Raw genomic sequence first — 21788 nt, forward strand, 5'->3', positions numbered from 1 at the left:
GTCCACATGGTGGTGGGATCATAGCCAACAAGACTTTAAGGGCTGGGAATAGAAAAATAATTATTTTTAATTTATTTTATTGAAGTAGAGTTGATTTACAGTGTTGTGTTCATTTCTGCTGTACAGCAAATGATTCAGTTTTACTTATACATTCTTTTCCATTATGGTTTATCACAGGATATTGAATAGAGTTCAATATAGTAGGACCTTGTTATTTAGCAAAATAATTTTTTAGATTAATTCCATGATGAGGAATGGCAAGACAGACATGGCAGAAAGTCAAGGAAGGCGAGCCTGGGGAGGATGCTGGTGAAGCACTGCCCCGTCTGGGCAGGTGGTCAGTGCAGCTCAGGGAGGTGTTGCCCTGATAGCCCGAGAGGATGCTGGAGTGGGGGTGGGGTATCAGCAGTCTAGGATTATGAAGCCTAGGAGGCTGTGGTCAAAAGAGTAAGTTTTCGGAGTCTTGGAACATCTGGATGGTGTTGGGATCAAAGGTGTCCCATCCATGCATGTAAATTCCTAAAGCGGAGGAGTGATTAGGGTCCCAAAAATGAATGAGTTCAGTTCACTGTGTCGGGAATATGATTACATTCAATATTTGGGAGAATGAGAAGGGAGAATAAGAAAAGGCTGACATAGAACTGAGTGTGATTATGTTGTAGGGAAGGAGAGACGGACATGGGAAGGTGGTAGGAGCTTTCCATGCTAGTTGGAAAGTCTAAACACAGATGGTATCAGAACAGAATGCTGGCCCACTAGCCAGGTCAGAAAATAATTTTTTTTCTCCGGGCATCAGTTTTTTTATTTGTAAACCAAGGGGATTAGAGTAGCTGATGAGTGTCAGTTACTAAACTTTTTGTTAGAATAAACATTTAAAAGGAAGCTGGGTATGTAAAGCAGATGTCAGTAGAGCTCCTCGGTTGCGTACAGAGGTCTCCGTGGACCCAGGTGACTGCGGCCATGGTTCAGAGCTTCTCCAAGTGTGGTCCATGCACCGCCTATGAGAAGCCCTGCTCCAGAGCTTAGATCATTGCTGAGGTCCTCTTTGGACCTAAAATCCAGCATGGTTAGTACATTCCACACAAAGCCAGAAATCCATAGACATTATTATCTGGAATTTGGTGATCAAGTTGGAGTTTGTGGAAGGTTCATTTTGTAAATGAAAGAAGGGAAAATTGGAGAAGTCATCCCAGTTTGAAGGACCTCACCTTGGTTCAGGTGAGAAAGACGGGGGCCTTAGAAGAGACAATATGAGAACTGCATCTTGGAAGAAATCAATGGTAGCCGACTTTGAGAGGTTATAAAACACGTAAATACCTATGAAAATCTAATTGTCCTCTGCAACATCACTATTAGTAATATGTAGTTTATTTTTCTAAGTGGTAAGTAAAATGAGTCATTCCCATGTAGCAACAGGATGGAATTATGTTCATTTACTTCTATTGTTTGGGTTAATGACTCAACCTAGTCCTGTTAGGCTTCTTAAAGCAGACCTCTTTGTGTTGTGGGATAAACATCCTTAACTATGTATATTTTCACAAAGGTGCTGAAAGGAAGAATGAGGCCAGTGCAATCTGAAGGGATAGGCATATGAAAATGGTTCTCACCCCCAGCTCTATAGAGCTCCAGCCCAGCAGGGGCAGCGTTGTGCCATTTTACTTTACCTGGGTCTGTGAATTTCCAAGCAGCATGTTTCATTCTAAAATTAATTATTTAACTCATCAAATTTCTTGAGTGTTCATTATGTTCTGTTTATTATTGTGTTTGGAAGAGTTAAAAAGGACCACTTGGGGGAATTTTCTGTGGCATCTCTCTCTCTGTGTGAAGTCATTGGCTTGGGTATTTTTCTGTATGATACATCTGACTGCACTGTACATGTGGGCATTTCCAACAAGCAGGACAACTTCAGCTAATATGGTCTAAGTTGTACCCACAGCTTGAAGATATGCTTGTGGTTCCTTAACACTAAAATGATTTCAAACAGTTCCAGTAGGTGAGATCATGGTCTCATCTTTTCCAAATACAGTGATCTTTCAAGGTCAGAATATATATGAGAAGAGAATAAACAGTCCAAGATACTCAAAACTCTTTTTGTAAAACAGATAATAAAAACCATAGACCATGCTACATTCTGAACAACTGAGCAGCTCTTCCTAAGGCAACAGTGAGAATTGGTATGAAAATTAACACACTACATAGAATTACAGTCACTTGAAGCTCATTTACATGATCTGTAGAATGGGGAGTACCCAGCAAGATCCCAACTGTTTGAAAATGAAAAAATAAATAGATAAAAAGTCAACTTTTGACCCACAATTTAGGAAATTATTCCATTCCCAAGGTAATCAGCCTGTCATCCAAATAACTCCCTGCTCAATAGGAAAAGATCCTACAAGCCAAGTGGTCCATCTGAAGTTGCTATGGCGTTTTGATACACAAATTATTTTGACACACAATAATTTGGCCTATGAACTTCAGTAGTCGAGTTTCCTAATGTATAAGACTCTAGCAACACAGAATGCACCTGTTCCTGGGCTTTTGTTCAAAATAACATTTAGGCTGGAGGAAGCTGATTTTTGGCACAAAAGGTCTTTAGGTGCGCAGAGGCCTAGAAAATTTCCTTAGCTCCATAATTGAAGTGAGTTATCTCCCAAGTTGAGTAAAAGAATAAGAAGCAGGAAAAGCAACTTCTTCCCTACCAAGTGCCAGGTGCAGCATAAATAAAGCAGCAAGTTGCTTTAAATCTTTGTTAAGATAATGGCACAATAGCTGAGGTTAGGGTTATTATCACAGAGCTCAGATATGGACAGGACTTAGTGTGTTGCTTTTAAAAGAATTGAATTGCAGACTGCAGACCTAAGTACAGTATGCTGTTAAAACTTTGCAGATACCTGACTGTTGCCCACAGCAGACTCACTGACTGAGACGGCTGATGGATGGGATAATGGAGCCTTTAATAGCTCAATTGCTAAATCCTTTCCATCCTGGGTGGGTAGGGACTGAAAGTAGTTTAGTCCTTCAGATAGAAAATTGATCCTCCACAATGTGAAAATCCTCTTCTCCCCCAAGCTTCCTTCCTAGCTGTCTGTCCTTAAACAAAACAAAACCTGCTCCTTTCTCCATTTTCCCACTTTGGACTTTTGTTTCTAAAGAAACTTCTATTTTACATGTTTATTTATTTACTTGGCCATGCCGGGTCTTAGTTGCAGCACTTGGGATCTTCGATCTTCGTTGCAGCATGCAGGGTCTTTAGTTAAGGCATGTGGGGTCTAGTTCCCAGACCAGAGATTGAATCCAGGACCCGTGTATTGGGTGCACAGAGTCTTAGTCATTGGACCATCAGGGCAGCCCCTACCTTGGACTTTTCTTGGCTCCTCTTACCACTTTAGTGTCTCACCTGCTTTAATTAGAGGGTTGGTCAGACTGCATAGCCGTCCTACACCCCTAGACTGCCTTCCCTGGACCAGGGGAATTCTCTTTTTGTCTTCCTCTTTCTTAAGACTTAAAGGCATCTGCTGTGATCCCCTCCTAGCAGGCCTCCACGCCTGGACTCAGGAAATGCCTTCTTAGTTGATAGCCTTACTGTGTGGAGTTTGACTCCAGTTCACATTGGGTGGCCATCGCCTGCCTTGGAAATCCACCTGGAGGGAGCCATTCTAGCAGCAAAGGGGTGCCCTGGAGCCGTGTAAGGGTGTCCCTGTGCTGCTGCAGAGCAGCCCTCTTTCTTGGAGTCCCATGACCTGAGGGCTGTTGTACCCAAGGAGCCCTCTGGTGGTGAAGTGCGTGAGGCTGCCTGCCTCCCATCAGCGACGCTGGAGGGCTGCTCCTTTATTTTTAACCTATCTGCTGATTCCGACGGGAAACCAGATCCTAGCCCTGGTTGGGAAAGATGAGAAGAAGACAAATAGTGTGTTAAGACCAAAACACATATTTATAAAATCTTGATGAGGGAAATTGGTATGCACTGCCATTTTTCAACCATTACTCACATCATTAGTAGCAATTAAGCTTTTCAACATTCGGAGCCCACAGAGTTCAATCGATAGCTGTGTCAGTACAGTGTGTGATGGGTAGAGGGGAGGAGGGCTGGGAGGACAGGATCCAGAGACAGAAGTTAACTTTGTTTGGATTAGAAGTTGGCAATTAAGTCCGCAATAGAAAATCATTTACCAGTGTTAGCAGTGGCCACTTTTAAACAGAGTCAAAAACTTACACCTTAACATGATTCAGTGACCTTTTGTTATCAGAACATGGAATTCATACTAGGTTCACAGTATATTTGAATCGCTAAAGTGAGAACTTTAAATCTCAAGGGATATCATTGTTCTTTGTGTTATTATTGTCATCTTCATTGTCATCATCTTCATCACAGGTTTTCATCCAAAGCACACAGACTTTGTGTATTTTATTTTTGCTTTCTCTACATGCCCTGGACATATGTGAAAATTTGAAAAAAAAAATTTTAATTGGAGTATAATTGCTTTACAATGTTGTGTTAGTATCTGCTGTACAATAACATGAATCAGCTATATGTATACACATATTCCCTCCCACCTCCCCACAGCTATCCCTCTAGGTCATTACAGAGCTGAAAATTTTGTTATTCATACTTTAAGTAGAAAACCCACCCCAAATAATCACTTATAAGACTATTACATATATGTGTGAATACATACAAAAGAACACACACATATTCTTACATGCTTTTTCTTATCTATAAGAAGAAAAATTAGTGTATTTAAAATTATTAAATGCTTTATGTAAATGTTAATAGAACTAACGAATTTTATTCATGAGGCACATTTTTACATGAAGCTCTAAAAGTCTTATAATATCATCTAGTTCTAATCAGTTCTGAAACTTGTAGGGTGTATATTTATTTTTGTTTTTTCTTTAGTGTATTAACAGTTTGGGCTTTGTATTTTTATTTTTATGTATTGTCTTTTTTAATTTGGAAAAATAAGGTTGATTTTACTTAATGCTGAAGCATTTCTTAATTTACTGAAATAGTACACAGAAGAGATTTTCACATTCTGTTCTACACTAGTAAGTAATACCAAAATTGTGGAACTTTCAAAGTTTTATGTAATTTCTAAATATAATATAAATAGTAAAATCTCTTCGTAATCATGATAAACACTAGTACTTTGCAGCTCATTTACAAAAGCAACCTGCATAGTCTTGACTGGTGGTTTTTAAACATGAGCCGTGAAGAGAGTCACGTATCTGTGGTTTTCCAGCATATTGTGTAAGAGATAATCATGTATTTACTTCTGTCTTACAGCCTCTGTCATTATTATGGCCGTGGCAACCTTGGCTTTTTTTTTTCCTTAAAAGGTCATTTCTTGTCAACAGTTTCATCACAAACAAGGCCAGGGTTATTTATAATTTGCTCTCTTAAAACAGAGCTGCCGTCTTGTTATCTGGTGAATCTCTAGAATCATTACCATTATGCTTTGCCTGTATGTTTCCCCATAGAGATGTTGCTTTGTCACTGTAGTTGCTGTTACTGTTTTATCTGAAAACATGCCCTTCTCTCTGGGGTTACACATGATCTCTTTCTTCATTTCTGTCTGTATTTTTGTGATTTTGGACTCTAGATATTTCTATTTCTGCCGTTTCGTTCTATTTCTGCCATTGGGATGGAAACCACAAAACCCCAGTGTCTTAACGTCAGGGTTCCTGGTGGTAATACTGTTTCCACAATTCACATTTTTATGAGATCTTCATTGAAATCATGAATCCAATTATTTTTGATGCAGCCCAAGTAGAGAACAGGCCAGGACAAACTTCTTTCGCTGTTGCTCTGGGTCCATCATGCACACAATCTCCCTGGATATCTGTGGCCCAGTCAAGTTTCATCCTAAAGATAAGGGGGATTCTTTCTAATAACCTATTCTTTCGCACACTCTGAAAAGAGAAAGTAAAATATTAATAGCAAGGCTGGGGTGTGTATTTCATCAGAGTGAAGCAAACAATGAAATCTGTCAGTTTGCTGATTCCAGACTCCTCCCCTCATTCTAAGTTTTCAGATCCCACTCGATGATAATTTCATTACTGGGATTCATCCAGATGCACTGAGATATGCCACTGATAAGGTTGGAGGTGAACAGTCCCAGAAAACACACAGTGGAGGAAACAAAAGCCCTTCAACTTTTTTTCTTCCCTCCATCAATATCAAATTTTCAGGCCTCTGGGAGAAGCAACTTAAAAATACACCTGAAACTTCAACAAGACCTTGCATTTTCTTTTCACAACTCCACAAGCAGCGTGTCATAGAACAGCATGAGCTTGAAAAGCTGGTTAGTAAATCTTGCAGCAGAATGCCAGGTCTTTCAAGACTGTTTGACACATGTGTGTAGCTTAGACTGAGTGTAAAGGAAACGAAAATGGGGTTCTTTTTGAAGGCGTATTTTCTTGCTTCGCTTTTCCTGTCTACTGGCCCTTCCCCAGGCTCCCCACCAACAACAGATCACCCCAGTACTGTTCTGGGCCAGCCTCATCCAGGGTCATGGAAGAAACTGTTTGTCTCCTTAATGTTGTTGACGAACAATTGCTTCATGCTTTTTTTGCATAAGCAGAACTCATTCGGCAACATGTTTTCTTTACTGAAGGCACCACGGATGTTATTTGAACCATGTTGTGGAGTGGGTCTCCGAACACACATTTGTTCCAATGTGTGTGGTTATAAACATCCACTAGTAGAGACTGGAGTATCATAAAGCCTAATCTCTTCACATATTATTTTTGTATCGGGATATTTTTAATATGCTCGCTGACGATGCCCATATGCTTTGAAATTTTGTCTTGCATATTGCTTCATTATTGCCTACCAACAAATGGGATATGCTGGCCAGGCAGAAAGGGGACAATAGAGGTTACTGCCTTTCTCTTTGCACAAAAGCCACCAGAGGAACCACTCTTTAAGAAACAAGCCTACGTGTTATCTTTCCAGGCTCCAAATGAGTGCTGAGACTCATATTATTTTAGAAAGTGATTATTGAGTCCAAGTCTGCTATTGGCTTTCAGCTCTAAAAAAAAAAATCAATAACTTGTTTGTCACAGACATTCTTTGTTTGGAATAAATCTATTGCACAATGTTGCATAACACAAAGGGGACAGAGGTTGGCAAGTGCCAAAAAGGGTTACTTAAGAGTGCGTGCCATTGATGGCTATGATCAACCTTTGTCGGGTGTTTGTAAAGTTAGAGGCATCGTTGCCTGTTTTGAGTGGAGCTGCTTTCAAAACGCACCATCGTAAAGGTGAGCTCCAAGCCATTGGTAGAAGCTAAAGCACGCACAGTGGCCCAGCACCACACACTCCCCCAGTATCTGGATTCGGTCAGCGGCAGCTATCAGCAGACGACCTGCTGCATGAAGTGTCTAGCCAGAAGGATTGACTGTTTCTCTGTAGCGTATAATTAACCTGGGTAAAAAATGCCATTTCTTAATAACTAAGGCAAAGTGTATTATTTCACAACCAGTTCCAGGAGCTATTAGCTTGCAGGTTTATTCTTTGGATAAGCTGTTCTGTTTGCATGTGGCTGCCACGGTGGATAAGAAGACCTGTATATGGTGAACTGTGCCCAGTTTCAGCTAATCTCAGTTCAAAATGTAACTGTCATTCTTTAACAAAAGGAAAGTCGGCTACATTGCATCCTACTGCTATACTAAGATGCATAATTACTGAAAGCTTCACCAGCATGGCCAACCTTCCAGTGTACAGCCTGGGACTTTCCCACTGTTGTGAATTATTGAAGCAAATTTTTATGTTTTTGGCACTTTTGAAATTGGGCTATAGTTGCTTTATAATGTTTTATTAGTTTCTGCGGTACAAGGAAGTGAACCAGCTATAAGTATACTTACATCCCCTCCCTCTTGGCTCCCTTCGCCACCTCATCCTACCCCTCCAGGTCATCACAGAGTGTCGAGCTGCGCTCCCTGTACTGTGCAGAAGCTTCCCACAAACTATCCTAGTCTTCCAAGCAGGGTTGTTCCCCTATATTTGCTGTTATACAAGGGATGTAAACTAGTGTCTAATGTCTGTATTTACCAAGCCTCACTAGGCAGACTAGGCAGGTGGATCTCTCAATTTTAAACCATTCTAAGGCTGTAATTAAAATTTAGGGTGATGGGGTGCTTGTGCCTCACAAGACCAAAAAGGTGCCTCTTGAGAAAGCTGCACTTGATTTTTAAAAAACTCACGGAAGTCACATATTGTTTCTACGTCAGTCTCTGAGAACTGAAATAGTCACCGAGTCCTGTGCTATTCGGAGTTCCTTTCCCGTGACCTGTGTTGCCTTCTCTCCTGCAGCCCAACTCCAGGCCGTCAGCGCAGAGCGGGCGACACTCGGTGTCGGTGGAGGTGCAGATGCAACGGCAGCGGCAGGAGGAGCGCGAGAGCTTCCAGCAGGCCCAGCGCCAGTACAGCTCGCTGCCCCGGTACGAGCCACACACCCCCAGCCCCCACGCCCTGTCCCTGTCCCTTGGGAAATCCCTCCTTCCCAATGCACTGGCTTTTCCACCTCCGAGGAACCGCTCATAGATGGTGGGAACCGTGGCTTACTTGGCCAGACCATTGCCTGGCAGGGGGACCAGGCAGGAAGGTGTTTCAGGAGATGCCAGCATCCCCAGCTGACAGCTCCCTCCTGGAAAGTGAAGTGACCTGTTCCCCACAAGGACGGGGCTTAGGGGTCAGACTTGGGATCTGGTGTTTGTTCTGCGACCTCCCATGGGGCTGGAGACAGATTCCTCCGCTGAGAAATGGAAACAGAACTTTTACTTTGCACAGCTCAGTGGTAACTAGCATAAATGGACCTTGTAAATCTAGAGTTCTCCAGAAGGACAGGTGTAACTAGTATAAAAGCTCAAGGGGCTGTGGTCTTCTTGGCCAAATGTTTGGCTTCCTGTATTTTAGTTGTGTTTGAGGTTATTTTTTAAGGGATGGGGAAGAGCTCTCATAAAGTGTGTGAGAAGAAGTGAGAAGAGAAATGTCTAGGACTCGGAAAGGGGAGGGACGGGGGTGGGGGGAAGTTGGGAGGAGACCTGGGGCTCCATCCTTGGGAAGAGGACAAGAGAGAAGCAAGTACATCCACCAGGTTTCTCCTGCTCACCTTCCAAAGGATCGTTCCTCCAAACCAATCCTTTCATCCTGGCTTACCCCTCTCCATGTCCACTGCTAACCTTCTCCTGCACCCCACCCCATGCCTCCCTCCTACGTCTCCTCTGAAGCACCTATGACTCCATAGACCTGAGGCTTGCTGCTGTGGGATCACTGCTGCCAGTCAATGATTCCCTAAAGAACCAGAACTTGCCCTTTGATCAACTGTAGCCCCCTTCTGGTCAGCCATTTTATTCTGTGTGGATAGGAGAAAAGTAGAAACCCTAAAAAGAAAGAGTGCCGTGAGCTTAGGTGTGCGGGCTGGTCGACCTCTACACCGTCTTCACTCCTTTTACAGAGTACAGGTGTGTGTGTGGTGGGGCGGGGGGTGGGGGGGGGTAATTTGCATGTAACTTTTACAGTAAGTCCCCTACATACAAATCTTCAAGTTGTGAGCCTTCAAAGATGCAAACATGCATTCCATCAACGATAGGCTTGAGTGAAACTGCAGCTTGCCCACCGTCCTTTTCAAGGTACTGTACTGTAAGATTTAAAATGATTTCTTTATTTTGTGTGTTTGTTTTTTATATATTATTTACGTGAAAAGTATTATAAGCCTATTCCAGTACAGCACTATAGGGCCAGTTGTGTTAGTTGGGTACCTAGGCTAACTTTGTTGGACTTACGAACAAATTGGACTCGTGAACACACTCTTAGAACGGAACCCGTTTGTATGTAGGGGACTTACTGTAGTCTGCCCTCCATATCCATGGTTCCATCCATGGCTTCTCTGTATCCTCAGATTCAACCAAGCACAGACATGTTGTCCAGAGGTATTCATTATTGGAAAATATCCACGTATAAGTGGACTCCTGCAGTCGAACGCACACAGTTCAAGGGTCAACCGTAACTCCTCAACGTGCACCTCTGATTGAGGAAATCAGAAACTCGGGGTCTTGCACACAGCTTGGTTCCTTGAAGAGCCACCTCACTCAGCTAGAGGCTGGAGGGAGGTTGGGGGGGCTGTGACCCACATGAACTGGAAGCAAATCCCAGTTTCTGACATATGATATTTTTCAAAGACACTTGACCTCTGCTCTTTTGGATATGGACAATTGACAGAGTTTGGTCTAAACAAGTCGCTGTGGCATTTGATACCAAAAAGACTTCACACACACAGAAAGAGTTCAGTTACAAAGTGGAGTATAAAAGAAAACAAATGGGACTTGGGATCAGGCACGCTAGATGAGGTGGTTTGAATTAGAGGGCTGTATACTCGCCAGAGGGGTTTGTAAAGTCTTGCCATGATTAGGGAAACCTATAGGCTGAATTCAGGTTCCACTGTGAAATGTCAGTGAGAAACACTAGCCAGGTGGTAATGTGAGATCAGTGGGGAAAGGAGACCTGAGCAGCCCAACACTCGGTTCTTAACTGGAGGTGGATTTTTTTTTTAATTCCTAAATTAGTTTTCTTTTTTCTGTTTTACTCTCTTTTTTTAAAAATCCTTTTTAAAATTTCTAGCTTTATTCCTTAGTATCCAAAGTGTTAAAGTGTTGGTTGCTCAGTCACGTCCGACTCTATGCAACCCCGTGTACTGTAGCCCACCAGGCTCCTCTGTCCATAAAATTCTCCAGGTTAAGAAAACTGGAGTGGATTGCTGTTTCTTTCTCCAGGGGATCTTCCTAACCCAAGGATCGAACCCAGGTCTCCTGCATTGCAGGCAGGTTCTTTATAGTCTGAGCTACCACAGAAGTTCTAGTATCCAAAAGGCAGCTCTAAATCTGAGCAGTAGAAGTAGGTTGGGTCATAGTCACTGATAAAAAAGTGTATTCAAGACCCTTTGGGGATGATTTGCTTTCTTCTCTTTTCCTGGCCTCTGTTTCCTCTCCAGCTTTCCTCCTGCCACCGGTGGTTTCTTGCTCACCCTCCTTGTTTCCTGGCTGTGTCTCCGTGCCCTGACTCAGTCTCCCCACCATGCCAATGTATTATGTGTCTCCACTGTTTGTCGCCTTGTCAGCCCAGCTCTGTCTGTCTTCATCCCCCTGTGCCCTCCTCAGTGTGATGCCTGACAGCTTTCCTCAGGTGTGGGGGCTTTTCTGGGTGTCCTCTATGTGAGGGTGGTCTTCACACATGATCACTAAGAGGCAATTATTGCCAAACCAGGGTGTGGGCTTTGGGTGGCCTCAGGCATCTCCAGCGAGCTCATTCCAGGACCCAACAAACCTGTGTGTTGGTCGTAAAGAGAATCACTGGAAGGAATGATGCTTTCTTGCTCCCGAGGTTATTGGTGGCCTTTGAGCCACCCTGGGACAATGGAAGGCTTGCTTCTGGTTCTCACTCTAGGACGTGTTTGTGAGTTGCTTCTCTGAGTGAAGATTCTCCAGTTTGTCTTTGGTGCCTTTCTTTGCTCCTTGATCTCTACCAACCCTTCCATCCCAAAAGACAAAATGCTAATCTTTTTGTTTATTTTCTTCCTTGGTCAGAAAGATGCTCCCCCAAAACTCAGAGCCTAATCATTGGAGGCAAAGTCACTGATTGGTCACCCATGAGCTGTGTATGCTACACTTTAGTGAGCATTTTACAGATGTGATTTCTTTTATTGCTCCCCATAATCCTATGATGTTAGAGATTCTGCCTGTTGCATTAATGAAGCCACCTGAGCCCAGAATAGAGAACCTTCCCAGGCTCACAGCTGCACGTGCAGACCCAGGGCTGGATCCATGTCCTTGGGACACCCAGCTGGTCTCCCACTGTTCCCTGTGCCTGCGTGCCTCATCTTCCAGTAAGTGGAGGAAGCTTACTGTCTGCTGCTTTCTCGTGTTTCTCTACAACCTGCTCGTTTCTTGTCCTGTTCTTTAATCAAGAGCTTGCTGATACACTAGCTTCCTTTCCAAGGTAGTGTGTGTATGTATGTATATGCGTCCATGTGTACACATCTGTGTGTATGAACTTTCCCCACATGTCTTACTTCAAACCTCAGGGAGGTTTTCTTCCTTCTCTCTAAACTGCTTAATCTGAAGAAAATTTTAGCTACAAGAAATTCTTTTTCCCACATTGTCATAATTTCCATCCCAAACAAACAGTTAATGAATTTTCAATGTGTCCTAGTACAAAAAGACTCTATCTTCCTGGAATGATTCAACTTCCGGTCCATGACCATGTGGAGCAAAGCCTTGGGCTTCATGCAGCTGGGGACCAGGATGGGCAGGACTAGTGGATCCCCATGGACCAAGGTTGAAGAAGCTTATCTCCAGTTATCCTTAAATTGATAGCTAACCCATGAAAGAATCCCATGTTGTTGCTATAACATCAGTAACAAGTTTGTTGTTTTAATTAAAGGTTTATGATTAATATCAAATCCCTTGGTTTCATGCTGGCACTTTCCATCATTCACAGCTCTGAGCAGATTAATTTATGACTCTTTAAGTGGAGATAATCAGTGCTTTAGGCAAATAAACTATTCCGTCAAATCTAAGGATTCTTGCCTGAGCTGATTGTACCCAGGGCCTGATTCCCATTACAAGAATGAATATACTTTAGACTGTTTAATTCATCATGAAACAGTCATTGCCAGAGATGATTCTGAATAGTAGTTCATCTTATTGAGAATACCCTTGACTACATTTTAGGTCATATGGAAAATGGGCGGATTTCATCCCAAACCATATTGATGGTACGTCTGAGTGTTCAGAAATGCAAATGGCTTCATTCCTATGGGAGACCCAATGCTGCATAGACCTTACTTTTCCCCTACCCGAGCCTTTTTGAACACTCCGTCATGTCGTGTGTGTTGATGTGAAAGGCTGAACAATACATACTGTCACCGAATCATTTTTTATTGATAAATGAAGCAATATATTTTGTTTTATGACTCAATTCTCGCTCCCTCTCTTCCATTTTCAAGGCGAAAAAATTAGGGCATGTCTGTCTTTCTGGCACAAAATTGTTTTACTTTATCATAGCCAATCTTATTGTAAATTCATAAAAGCATCTAGAGACTTGATAGTAAATTAAAGATGTTTCAAAACAATAATGTTTCCTGAAAATGATGTGCAACTTTATTGCAGAAAGGATAAGGAGTTGAAATTTCTATAGGACTCTGATTTATTTCCCCATCTCGGGGTGACGGAATATGAGTAAGTTACCCTGGCCTTGGATGAGGATACTGTGGGCAGAAAATGGTGCTTACTCCTCACACACCCAGGTTCTGCAATCTTGATGAGAGTGTATTCCAGAGGTTGTCAGTTGCTGACGTATATAACTTGAAAGCCGTGGCTTTAAGGGACTGCCTGTTGCATTTTTAATCATAGAGGAGTCTAGACTTAAATCTTTCATAACTGAAGTCATATTGTAATCCATTCCATGTACTTCATATTAGCTAGCATCTCTGGCATGAGGGGGCAGCTGTGTAAAATATTTGTTTGGCTTGTTTAGAATTGAATCGTAATGTTGTAAAGCGAGCAATTATTGCTGGTACGGAAGCTGCCAAATCTCTAATACCCCTATAGAGCATCCTGCCAATGAGTCTCAATTGCAGGATATATTGTTACCCTGAGCGGAACAGATCACACCCGCCCAGACACAGAAGGAAGACCCTATTTCTGAGTAGCTGTGGAGTCTATTTGCTGTCTCTCCTGTGTAGCCATTGTTCATGCAGGCTTGTCTCAGATTGAGCTTGCCGGAGTCAGTCACGTTTTCATCCTTCAGCTCCTATCACAATGTCTGAGAATCAGCTGAAGCCCAATACAGTAAGTCCCCTTACTGGGAACATATGAATGAGTTCCATTCTGAGCGTGCGTTTGAAAGTCCCATTTGTTCGTAAGTCCAACAAAGTTAGCCCAGGTACCTGACTAACACAATCAGCTATACAGTACTGTACTGGAATAGGTTTATAACACTTTTCACACAAATAATACATAAACAACAAACACAGAAAATAAAGAAAACATTTTTACTCTTAGAGTACAGTACCTTGAAAACTATATTAGTCCAGTACAACAGCTGGCGTACAGGGGCTGGCGTGGAATGAACAGGCAAGAAGCGTTACTGACTGGAGCAGGGAGAGGAGGTGGGAGATGGTAGAGCTGAAGGGTCATCAGCAACAGGAGACGGAGGGCAAGCGGGGGTTTCACTCATGCCTGACATTGATGGCACAGGTTCTGGTTCCTTGCTCGATTCAGTTCAATCTACCCTCTTGACAAAACGATTCAGTGATGTCTGCATACCTCCAGTGATGTCTGGGCTTGGAGTGAAGATACTGTACTACCATACTCTACAGTACTGCACAGCAAGTACAGAAAAGCACAGCCACTTACAGAGCATGCATGCACGTGATGATGTACGCCAGACACGGGAACTAACTTACGTGATTGGACACACGAATGTGCGCTTGCTTGTCTGAAAGTTCATGACTTAAGGTTCATATAGAGAGGACTTACTGTGATGTTTGCTGAGATATAGAAATGCTATTCTGGCTCCCCCCTACCACCCCCTCACTCTTCCCCTTCATCTCCCTCCCTCCCCTTTTCCCAACACTCACACTCACCGTGGGCTTTGCTTCCTAGGCAAAGCAGGAAGAATGCCAGCTCTGTCTCCCAGGATTCTTGGGAGCAGAACTACCCTCCCGGGGAAGGCTTCCAGAGTGCCAAGGAGAACCCCAGGTACTCGAGCTACCAAGGGTCCCGGAACGGCTATCTGGGCGGGCACGGCTTCAACGCCAGGGTCATGCTGGAGACCCAGGAGCTGCTCCGCCAGGAGCAGAGGCGGAAAGAGCAGCAGATGAAGAAGCAACCTCCGGCCCCCGAGGGGCTCAACAACTATGATTCGTATAAGAAAGTCCAGGACCCCAGTCACATCTCCGCCAAGGGGCCCTTCCGGCAGGACGTGCCCCCCTCACCTTCTCAGGTCGCCAGGCTGAACAGACTCCAGACTCCTGAGAAAGGGAGGCCCTTCTATTCCTGAGCAGGAGGAGAGCGGACACTTCGTGTCATGCAATAAAGGACACTTTCCTATGAAGACTTGTATTCGGGAGTTTTTTTTTAACACCCTGGTGGTACTACGGAGTATTTCTGTTGCTGGTATCAGTGCCTTTAAGCAGTGTGGGCAGTTTGATGGAAGGCCTTAATGTCTTTGCCACTGTGTTTCACATGTCTATTTCATGGAAGAATTTCCCGCCATGTGACAATCACCTGTTCAAGGCATCCTACGCTCCTCATCTCTTGGGTACTGGGAACCTGGCCCAGCCTGGGAGACCCCGTGGCTTTGTGTTACCGCCCTGTGCAGCTTGTGGCAACAGATCATCCTGAAGTCACAGGTGATGTTGATCCCTCTTTTTTATCCCCTTTGAGTGTCTCAGACGAAGTGACATCTCCATCTCTGGTGGATGAAAGTGGGTGGCATACACCAGAAACTGGGGCTCTGTGGTACTTCCCAGCACAGTCATTTTTAACCCCTTGTGACCAGTATGGTTTCCCTTTTCTTTCTCAGCTCCTTGTAACGGGAATTTCCTTCCTCTAAAAGAAGTTAAGCCATATTCCAACACTGTCTGGTTATCAGGGGGGTCCTTTTGTAACTGCCTTATAACTCAGTGTTACCAGTGATGTGATCATTCTGTCTGCATTTATAAACACCCTCGTTTAGTCCTGTTCCCTCACGTGAGTGTTGAGCCGTTACAGCTCTGCGTGGAGAACATAGGAGACGGGCTTCAGCCCTGGTGGGGCAGGGGGCTGCTTGCCCACTGGCCCGGTGCGTGTCATGACATGGAGGGGGCGATAGCTAGAGAAAGAGTTCTCCCAGGATGAGCGTCTGGCCCAGTCCCTTCCAGTTGCCCTCTTCATTAGTTTTTATTTGATGAGTTGGCAAGAAGGGCATAGTGTGGGACAAAGATCAGCCAGACACTCATTTTGGGATTCCAAAATCTCACCTGCTGTCTCCGGCTTTTAAAGTCAATTGGAATCGATGTTTGTCTATTCATCCACCTGCTATCTCCCTGCCTGGTGATGCCATCAGGCTTCTTCTAGAGAATTCTGCCATGAAACATAAAAGGTAAATAAGAGGACAGACATTCCACATCCCACAGAACGTTCTGGTGTCCCCAAACAGCGATAACAAAAGATTGCCCTTGTGTCGCTACGTTAACGTACGTGTGGGTCGTGAGGACCCGGGTTGCTCCCGTGTTTCCATCTTCTCCTCTGTTGGTCTGAACATCCTGTTGTAAACCATGGCTGGATTGCTAAAGTGCCTGCGAATCCCGACATGAAAAAAGCTTGAGATGAAAGCTCAGCATATTGTGTGTTAACAAAAAGAAAAAAAGAAAGACATGTACTGATATGCCTATTTTTTTTTTTTTTTACTGGCACATTGTATTTTTTGTGTCCATTTGTTTTTAGAAAATATGTGAGGGGTCCGTCCCCATACCTGCGTCTCTTTTGCATCTCTGTGTAATGGTTCTGTTTGTTCACGGAGTGTGGCGATGTTGAAGTGATGTGACCGGTGCAAGCGTGGTGACCTCTGACGGCTCTTCCTCACAGCCTCCCCTGTGCTGTGAGGAGCAGCTTTCCTGTACATACGAGACTTCTAATAAAAGGCATATTTCTTCCTGTTCTCTGTGTCTCTCTAGTATTCCTGTGAAAACTCTCCTAGCTGGGTTTTTCAAAAGTCTATTAGCAGATGTGATCTTTCTTCCCCTTATATTTAGAGAAAGTTGAAAATTTTCCACATCTTTATCTGTGCAAACATGGAAATGGATGATTGATTGTTTATTTGAACACCTGAGGAGAGAGGGGACCGGGAAGAGAGAAGGACCTAATTAATGAGTCCACTGGAAGGCCTGGGCTGCCCAGAGTAGCTGGGAAATTCTGAATGGAAGGAGCTGATGATACACTAGAATAAATAAAAGAATAATTGGACAGAGAGCAATGTGTTAGTAAGAGTTCCACCATTGCCCTTTGCTCTATGGACCATTTAGACAGGCCAAATGTTCTGACTGAGTCCTAGCCATGTGTACCAGGAGTTCAGAGAGCAGTCCAAATTCAAGCCCACTTTCAACTGGTCCAGTGCTTATTTCCCAAATTACACAATGAGACTTCGCTCTTTCTTCCAGAAGGACACTAGTTAATATTTGTATGGTGCTTTGAAGGCACAAAGGGTACTAGATCCCCGGGTGGGTCCCTGTCCAAAAGGCAGGCTTTGCAAAGACCTGTTCAAAATACCCTCCCATGGAGGGCCAAGCATCAGCTGGTTGTCATAGTTACCCTCATCTTGACACTAAATCCAAATTCTCTCACCTCAGGATTAGTGATGAGAGGTGTATAGCAAGCCAAGGTGATAGATAACACGTCTTTGGTTCTCATATGCCTACAAGGTGTGGGAAAGGAGGAGAGAGAAAGATGGACAGATTTGTTCATTTTCTCACTGACCAGGAGGCCCACTGCAAATGCCAAAACTCGCAGATTATTTATCTCAACTGACAGTGAGAAGCAGAGCAGGAGAGGCAGTAGTGAATGTTACAGGGGCCCAAATCACAGAAGATTTGTAGATCAGAACTGACAATTGGAGCTGCGCGGAGAAGAAGAGGAGAAATGGTTATGGGTCAGCACAGAAATGAGAATATGCCTATGATGCCGCCTTGTCTAAAAAATGGACTGGCCTCTACTCAGGGCATCCCACAAGGATTTGCTGGGACCAGTGGAAGAACATGTTCGCACGGAAAAGTCCTGAATCTTGAATAGGGGTGAGTGTCAACCTCAAGGCACCCACAAAGCTGAGGATCAAAGTGCAGTCACTCAACAGTTCTTCAAAAAGGATGGTCTCACTGTTACCACCCCTCTTAGCCAATTGAGACTGTAGAAAGTCTATAAATATGTATGTGTAATTATCCATTATAAAAACAACATTAAGTAATGTATGGATAGTCTGTATAACCCAGTCATCATACCCACCTCCTCTTCCTGAGTTCAGGTAAACCAACAACAGCTCGGGGGTGCATGCACCCCACCACTGTCAGGCTGCCTCACTAAAAGGAAAGAGATATAAACCCAGGCTTCTCAGGTTTTCTGTCAAGGAAGTCAGATCTATCAATTCTTTTTTTATTTTTAATCTATCAATTCTGAGTCAGTAAGCCAAATGAATTTTGTTTGTTGAGTGAGAGCCTTTGGTTCTACTGCAAACCCTTTCTGAAAATGAGCAGAAAATAAGCAAAGCTTACTGACCACCACTTGTCTGAACCATGAGTCACCAGCATAAGTCTGAACAAGAGGCCAGAGGGAAGAAGAGGCCAGGCCCCAGAGGCTGTCTCCACGTGACTTATCCCAAAGGGCTCGCATCTCCTGGGCTGCTTCCCTGCTCCCAGAGCTGCCATTAGGAAGTAGAGTGTTCATGTATACACACGAGAGGTACATGCAGCAAGTGTGAAATGCATATGGAATTCTATATTTAGCTGCTTATTTTCATGTGTCACTTATTTCATCCTTAAAACCCAAGTCTTAATCAACTATACTTTAATATAAAATAAAAAGTTAAAAGGAATAAAACTACCATCCGATCCAGAAATCCCATTTTTAGCTATTTAGGTTAGGTCAGGTTAGGTTAGGTTAGCTTTAGTCGCTCAATCATCTCCGACTCTTGCGACCCCATGGCCTATAGGCTCCTCTGTCCATGGGATTGTCCAAGACAAGAATACTGGAGTGGTTTGCCATTTCCATCTCCAGGGGAATCTTCCCAACCCAGGGATTGAACCTGGGTCTCCTGCACTGCAGGCAGTGTGTGTGTGCTAAGTCACTTCAGTCGTGTCCAACTCTTTGTGACCCCGTGGACTGTAGCCCACCAGGGTCCTCTGTCCATGGGATTCTCCAGGCAAGAATACTGGAGTGGGTTACCATGCCCTTCTCCAGGGGGCCTTCCCGACCCGGGGATTGAACCTGCGTCTCCTGTAGCTCCTGCATTGCAGGAAGATTCTTTACCATCTGAGCCACCATGAAATAGCCACTAGCTATTTAGCCAACAGAATTGAAATAAGCTGCTATTTGAAAGAAAAAAAAAAAAAAATAGCCTCAGTAAGTTAAAGTCCCTAACAAATGAAGACAGCTGTTCCTCTGGTATAATAACAAGAATGCCAGGGTTTTGTTTTAACACAATGATTGCTGACTCACAACACAGTATATATTTTGTTTTACTAAATTTTAAAGCATAAAGGGGTGGCTATAAAAGCAATGGAACACTAATTTAAAAACATACTAAAGTTGTTGAATCAGGATTTAAAAAAAAGTCTTGACTCCAGTTAATACCAACCTAAGCTTAAGCAGACAGCAATTTGTTTCTGGCTTGCTTTGCTGGTCCTAGTGGAGGAAGTGACTGAGGTTCCATCACGTTTGTCCCATCATAAATGTCCTTCTATGACACCAAGGGCTATAAATTTAAATGTCTATTTAACAGTTCTCTCTCTCTCTTTTTTTTTAACAAAGATTACTTTGACAATGACATGTCAGGTAAAGAGATAATCTTCTTTTCTTACTTCAGAGACAGGATATCATCTTAATAAGGCAGCTAATAAGAATGTTCGCAGGTCAGAAAGTGAGAGTGATGGAGACACTTTAATGGAAAACCACCTTCATCTCTGACTAATGATTAGATCACGAAGCTGGCTGAATTAAATTGACTTTTATTTTTTTTAATGCGTGGAGGATGAGGGTTGTAATTCTGAGCATAAGCTTTTTTTTTTTTAATTTAAACAAGAAACTGATATTTTACTTCAGATTTCATGGAGAAAAGGTGGGGTTATCATTGCACTCCCCACAGAAGGAACTTATTTTCTCATTAGAAGGTTGTTGTTCCCTCCAAAAATTCATCATCTCCCCAGTCAACATATATCTTCCTCTGCCTCTTTTTTCTCTTCCCTCAGCTTTCATATTCAGCAAAGGAAAAATCAATGGGTGTCCTTCGTTCATAAATTTAGTCTTAGAGGAAACCCTATAGTGGAGAATTTCATTTTTATAAAAGATTTCACTATGAGCCAGATAAGATCAAATGTTTTTGCTAAAGAGGATAATCATAGTCCTTCATAAGTTTTCTTTTCCTTTCTGAGTTTAAATCCCACCGATCAATTTTTATTTCCTCATTTTTAATTTTTTAAAGCGAGTTACCTGTGCATCAGCCTGTCACTCCTCAGGTGAGTCTATTTCAGTCTGGACTTGGGAGAAAAGTGCAAGAAACAGGGAGGAAGGTTTCCCACAGTGAGTTTGAACAGTTACTCATCTTTCATCCTTAACACTTATTTCCTCACAGGATCAATTAAATGTGTGAAAAACACGCTTTTTTGAATTGCTCAGCTAACTGCCAAGTCGCCATGCACCGTTGCTGGCTTAGGAGAGCCACGTGGAGTTTGTTCCATCCCTCCTGTGTCTCCTGTGGAGCTGTGTCTCCTCCTGGGGTGCTGTCAGTTCTGGAAGGCGGTGCCCGGGAGGAATCCTTCTCCCCTCTCTGAAGGCGAGTCGTACTTGCTAGGACACTCCTCCTGAAGCTCAAGTTTGGCTTCCATGTGGGATTTTATGATGCAAATATTTTAAGTACAACTTTGAAGATTTTGCCATTAAAAACAGTCTCACGTGGCTCAGGGCCCAGCCGACTGCAAACTAGAAGGGGCGACGTGCCATAAATTGCTGGCAAGTGACAGGAAGGAAACGGCCCCCACATGTCTAAATCAGTCGTGACCTTGGTGAACGATCTGGCTTCGGGGTTCACTCAGTTCCTATCTCCTGCTGTCAGCAGCAACAAACTCACCATGGTTGTTTACCTTGGGATGAAATGGGACCAAACATCAGCCTGACAGCCCCAGAGAGGGCTGGAATGAGGACTCACCCCGCAAGCCAGGTATCTTGGAATAATGTAAACCTTTGAACTTGGCTTACAGGGCCTCCACGTAAGCTTGTTCTGCCCATGCCCTTGAGTTGAAACTCCATTTCCTAGCCTCCTTTAATGTTTTCTGTGTGACTGGCCTGCCATTGGAGCCTAAGGAGCTCACCCTCTGGTCCAAGCAACCAAAGCGTTAACACAAAATCTGAAGCGGCTGTCAGAGGGCAGAGAGGCCCCTGGCTCCCACATTTCTCAGTGGACTTAAGCGTGCAGGGCTTTACAATTTGTACAGCGTTCACTTCTTTTGCATCCCCAAACCCTGTGAAGCACGTTAGAGCAACGAGAGTCCAATTTTACGCATGAGGAAACCGGGAGAGTTTGTGACTTGCCGGTTGGAGAACTGCCCGATTGGAAGGTGGAACCCATTGTCCTGAACCTGTGGGGTCATGAGGGTTTTAGCAAAAGGAAGGTTTTTGTTTTGAACCAATTTAAAATTCCTTACTTGATGGTAATTCATCAATTGGCAAAACAAACACAATAGTATGCAGTAAGAGAGAATTAACAACACTCTCAAAATAAATTTTATTAATCATAATAGTATTTGCATACACTTGAAAATTACATATGTACATATATTATACACATAGTGTGAGATAAATATAATGGATATATAACAGTTTACTTTAGCCCCTAGATCCCTTTGCAATAGACAACCAGCCAAGCCTCCGTGTGGACCTGCAGACCCCACTGGGTCCCTTGTTGGAAACCACTGTTCCATGCTTTGGATCCATCACTTCACTATTTAAACCTCTTAGACCTGAAAGTATGCATTTCTCAGCCAG

At 43.4% G+C, this 21788-nt stretch overlaps 1 protein-coding gene across 36 annotated transcripts in view; it reads left to right on the plus strand.

The window, feature by feature from the left end:
• PARD3 (par-3 family cell polarity regulator) overlaps nucleotides 1-16702 on the plus strand; it is a 579492-nt gene extending 562790 nt beyond the window's left edge. For all 36 annotated transcript variants that reach the window (XM_055543694.1, XM_055543705.1, XM_055543697.1 and 33 more), the window contains 2 exons: nucleotides 8314-8441; nucleotides 14664-16702. In XM_055543694.1, coding sequence (XP_055399669.1) covers nucleotides 8314-8441; nucleotides 14664-15060 — 525 coding nt within the window. In that variant the 3' untranslated portion in view covers nucleotides 15061-16702. The remainder of the gene's footprint in view (nucleotides 1-8313; nucleotides 8442-14663) is intronic.
• Nucleotides 16703-21788: the final 5086 nt, after the last annotated feature.

Source organism: Bubalus kerabau, chromosome 13, assembly GCF_029407905.1.
Source record: "Bubalus kerabau isolate K-KA32 ecotype Philippines breed swamp buffalo chromosome 13, PCC_UOA_SB_1v2, whole genome shotgun sequence".
Lineage (NCBI taxonomy): Eukaryota > Metazoa > Chordata > Mammalia > Artiodactyla > Bovidae > Bubalus > Bubalus kerabau.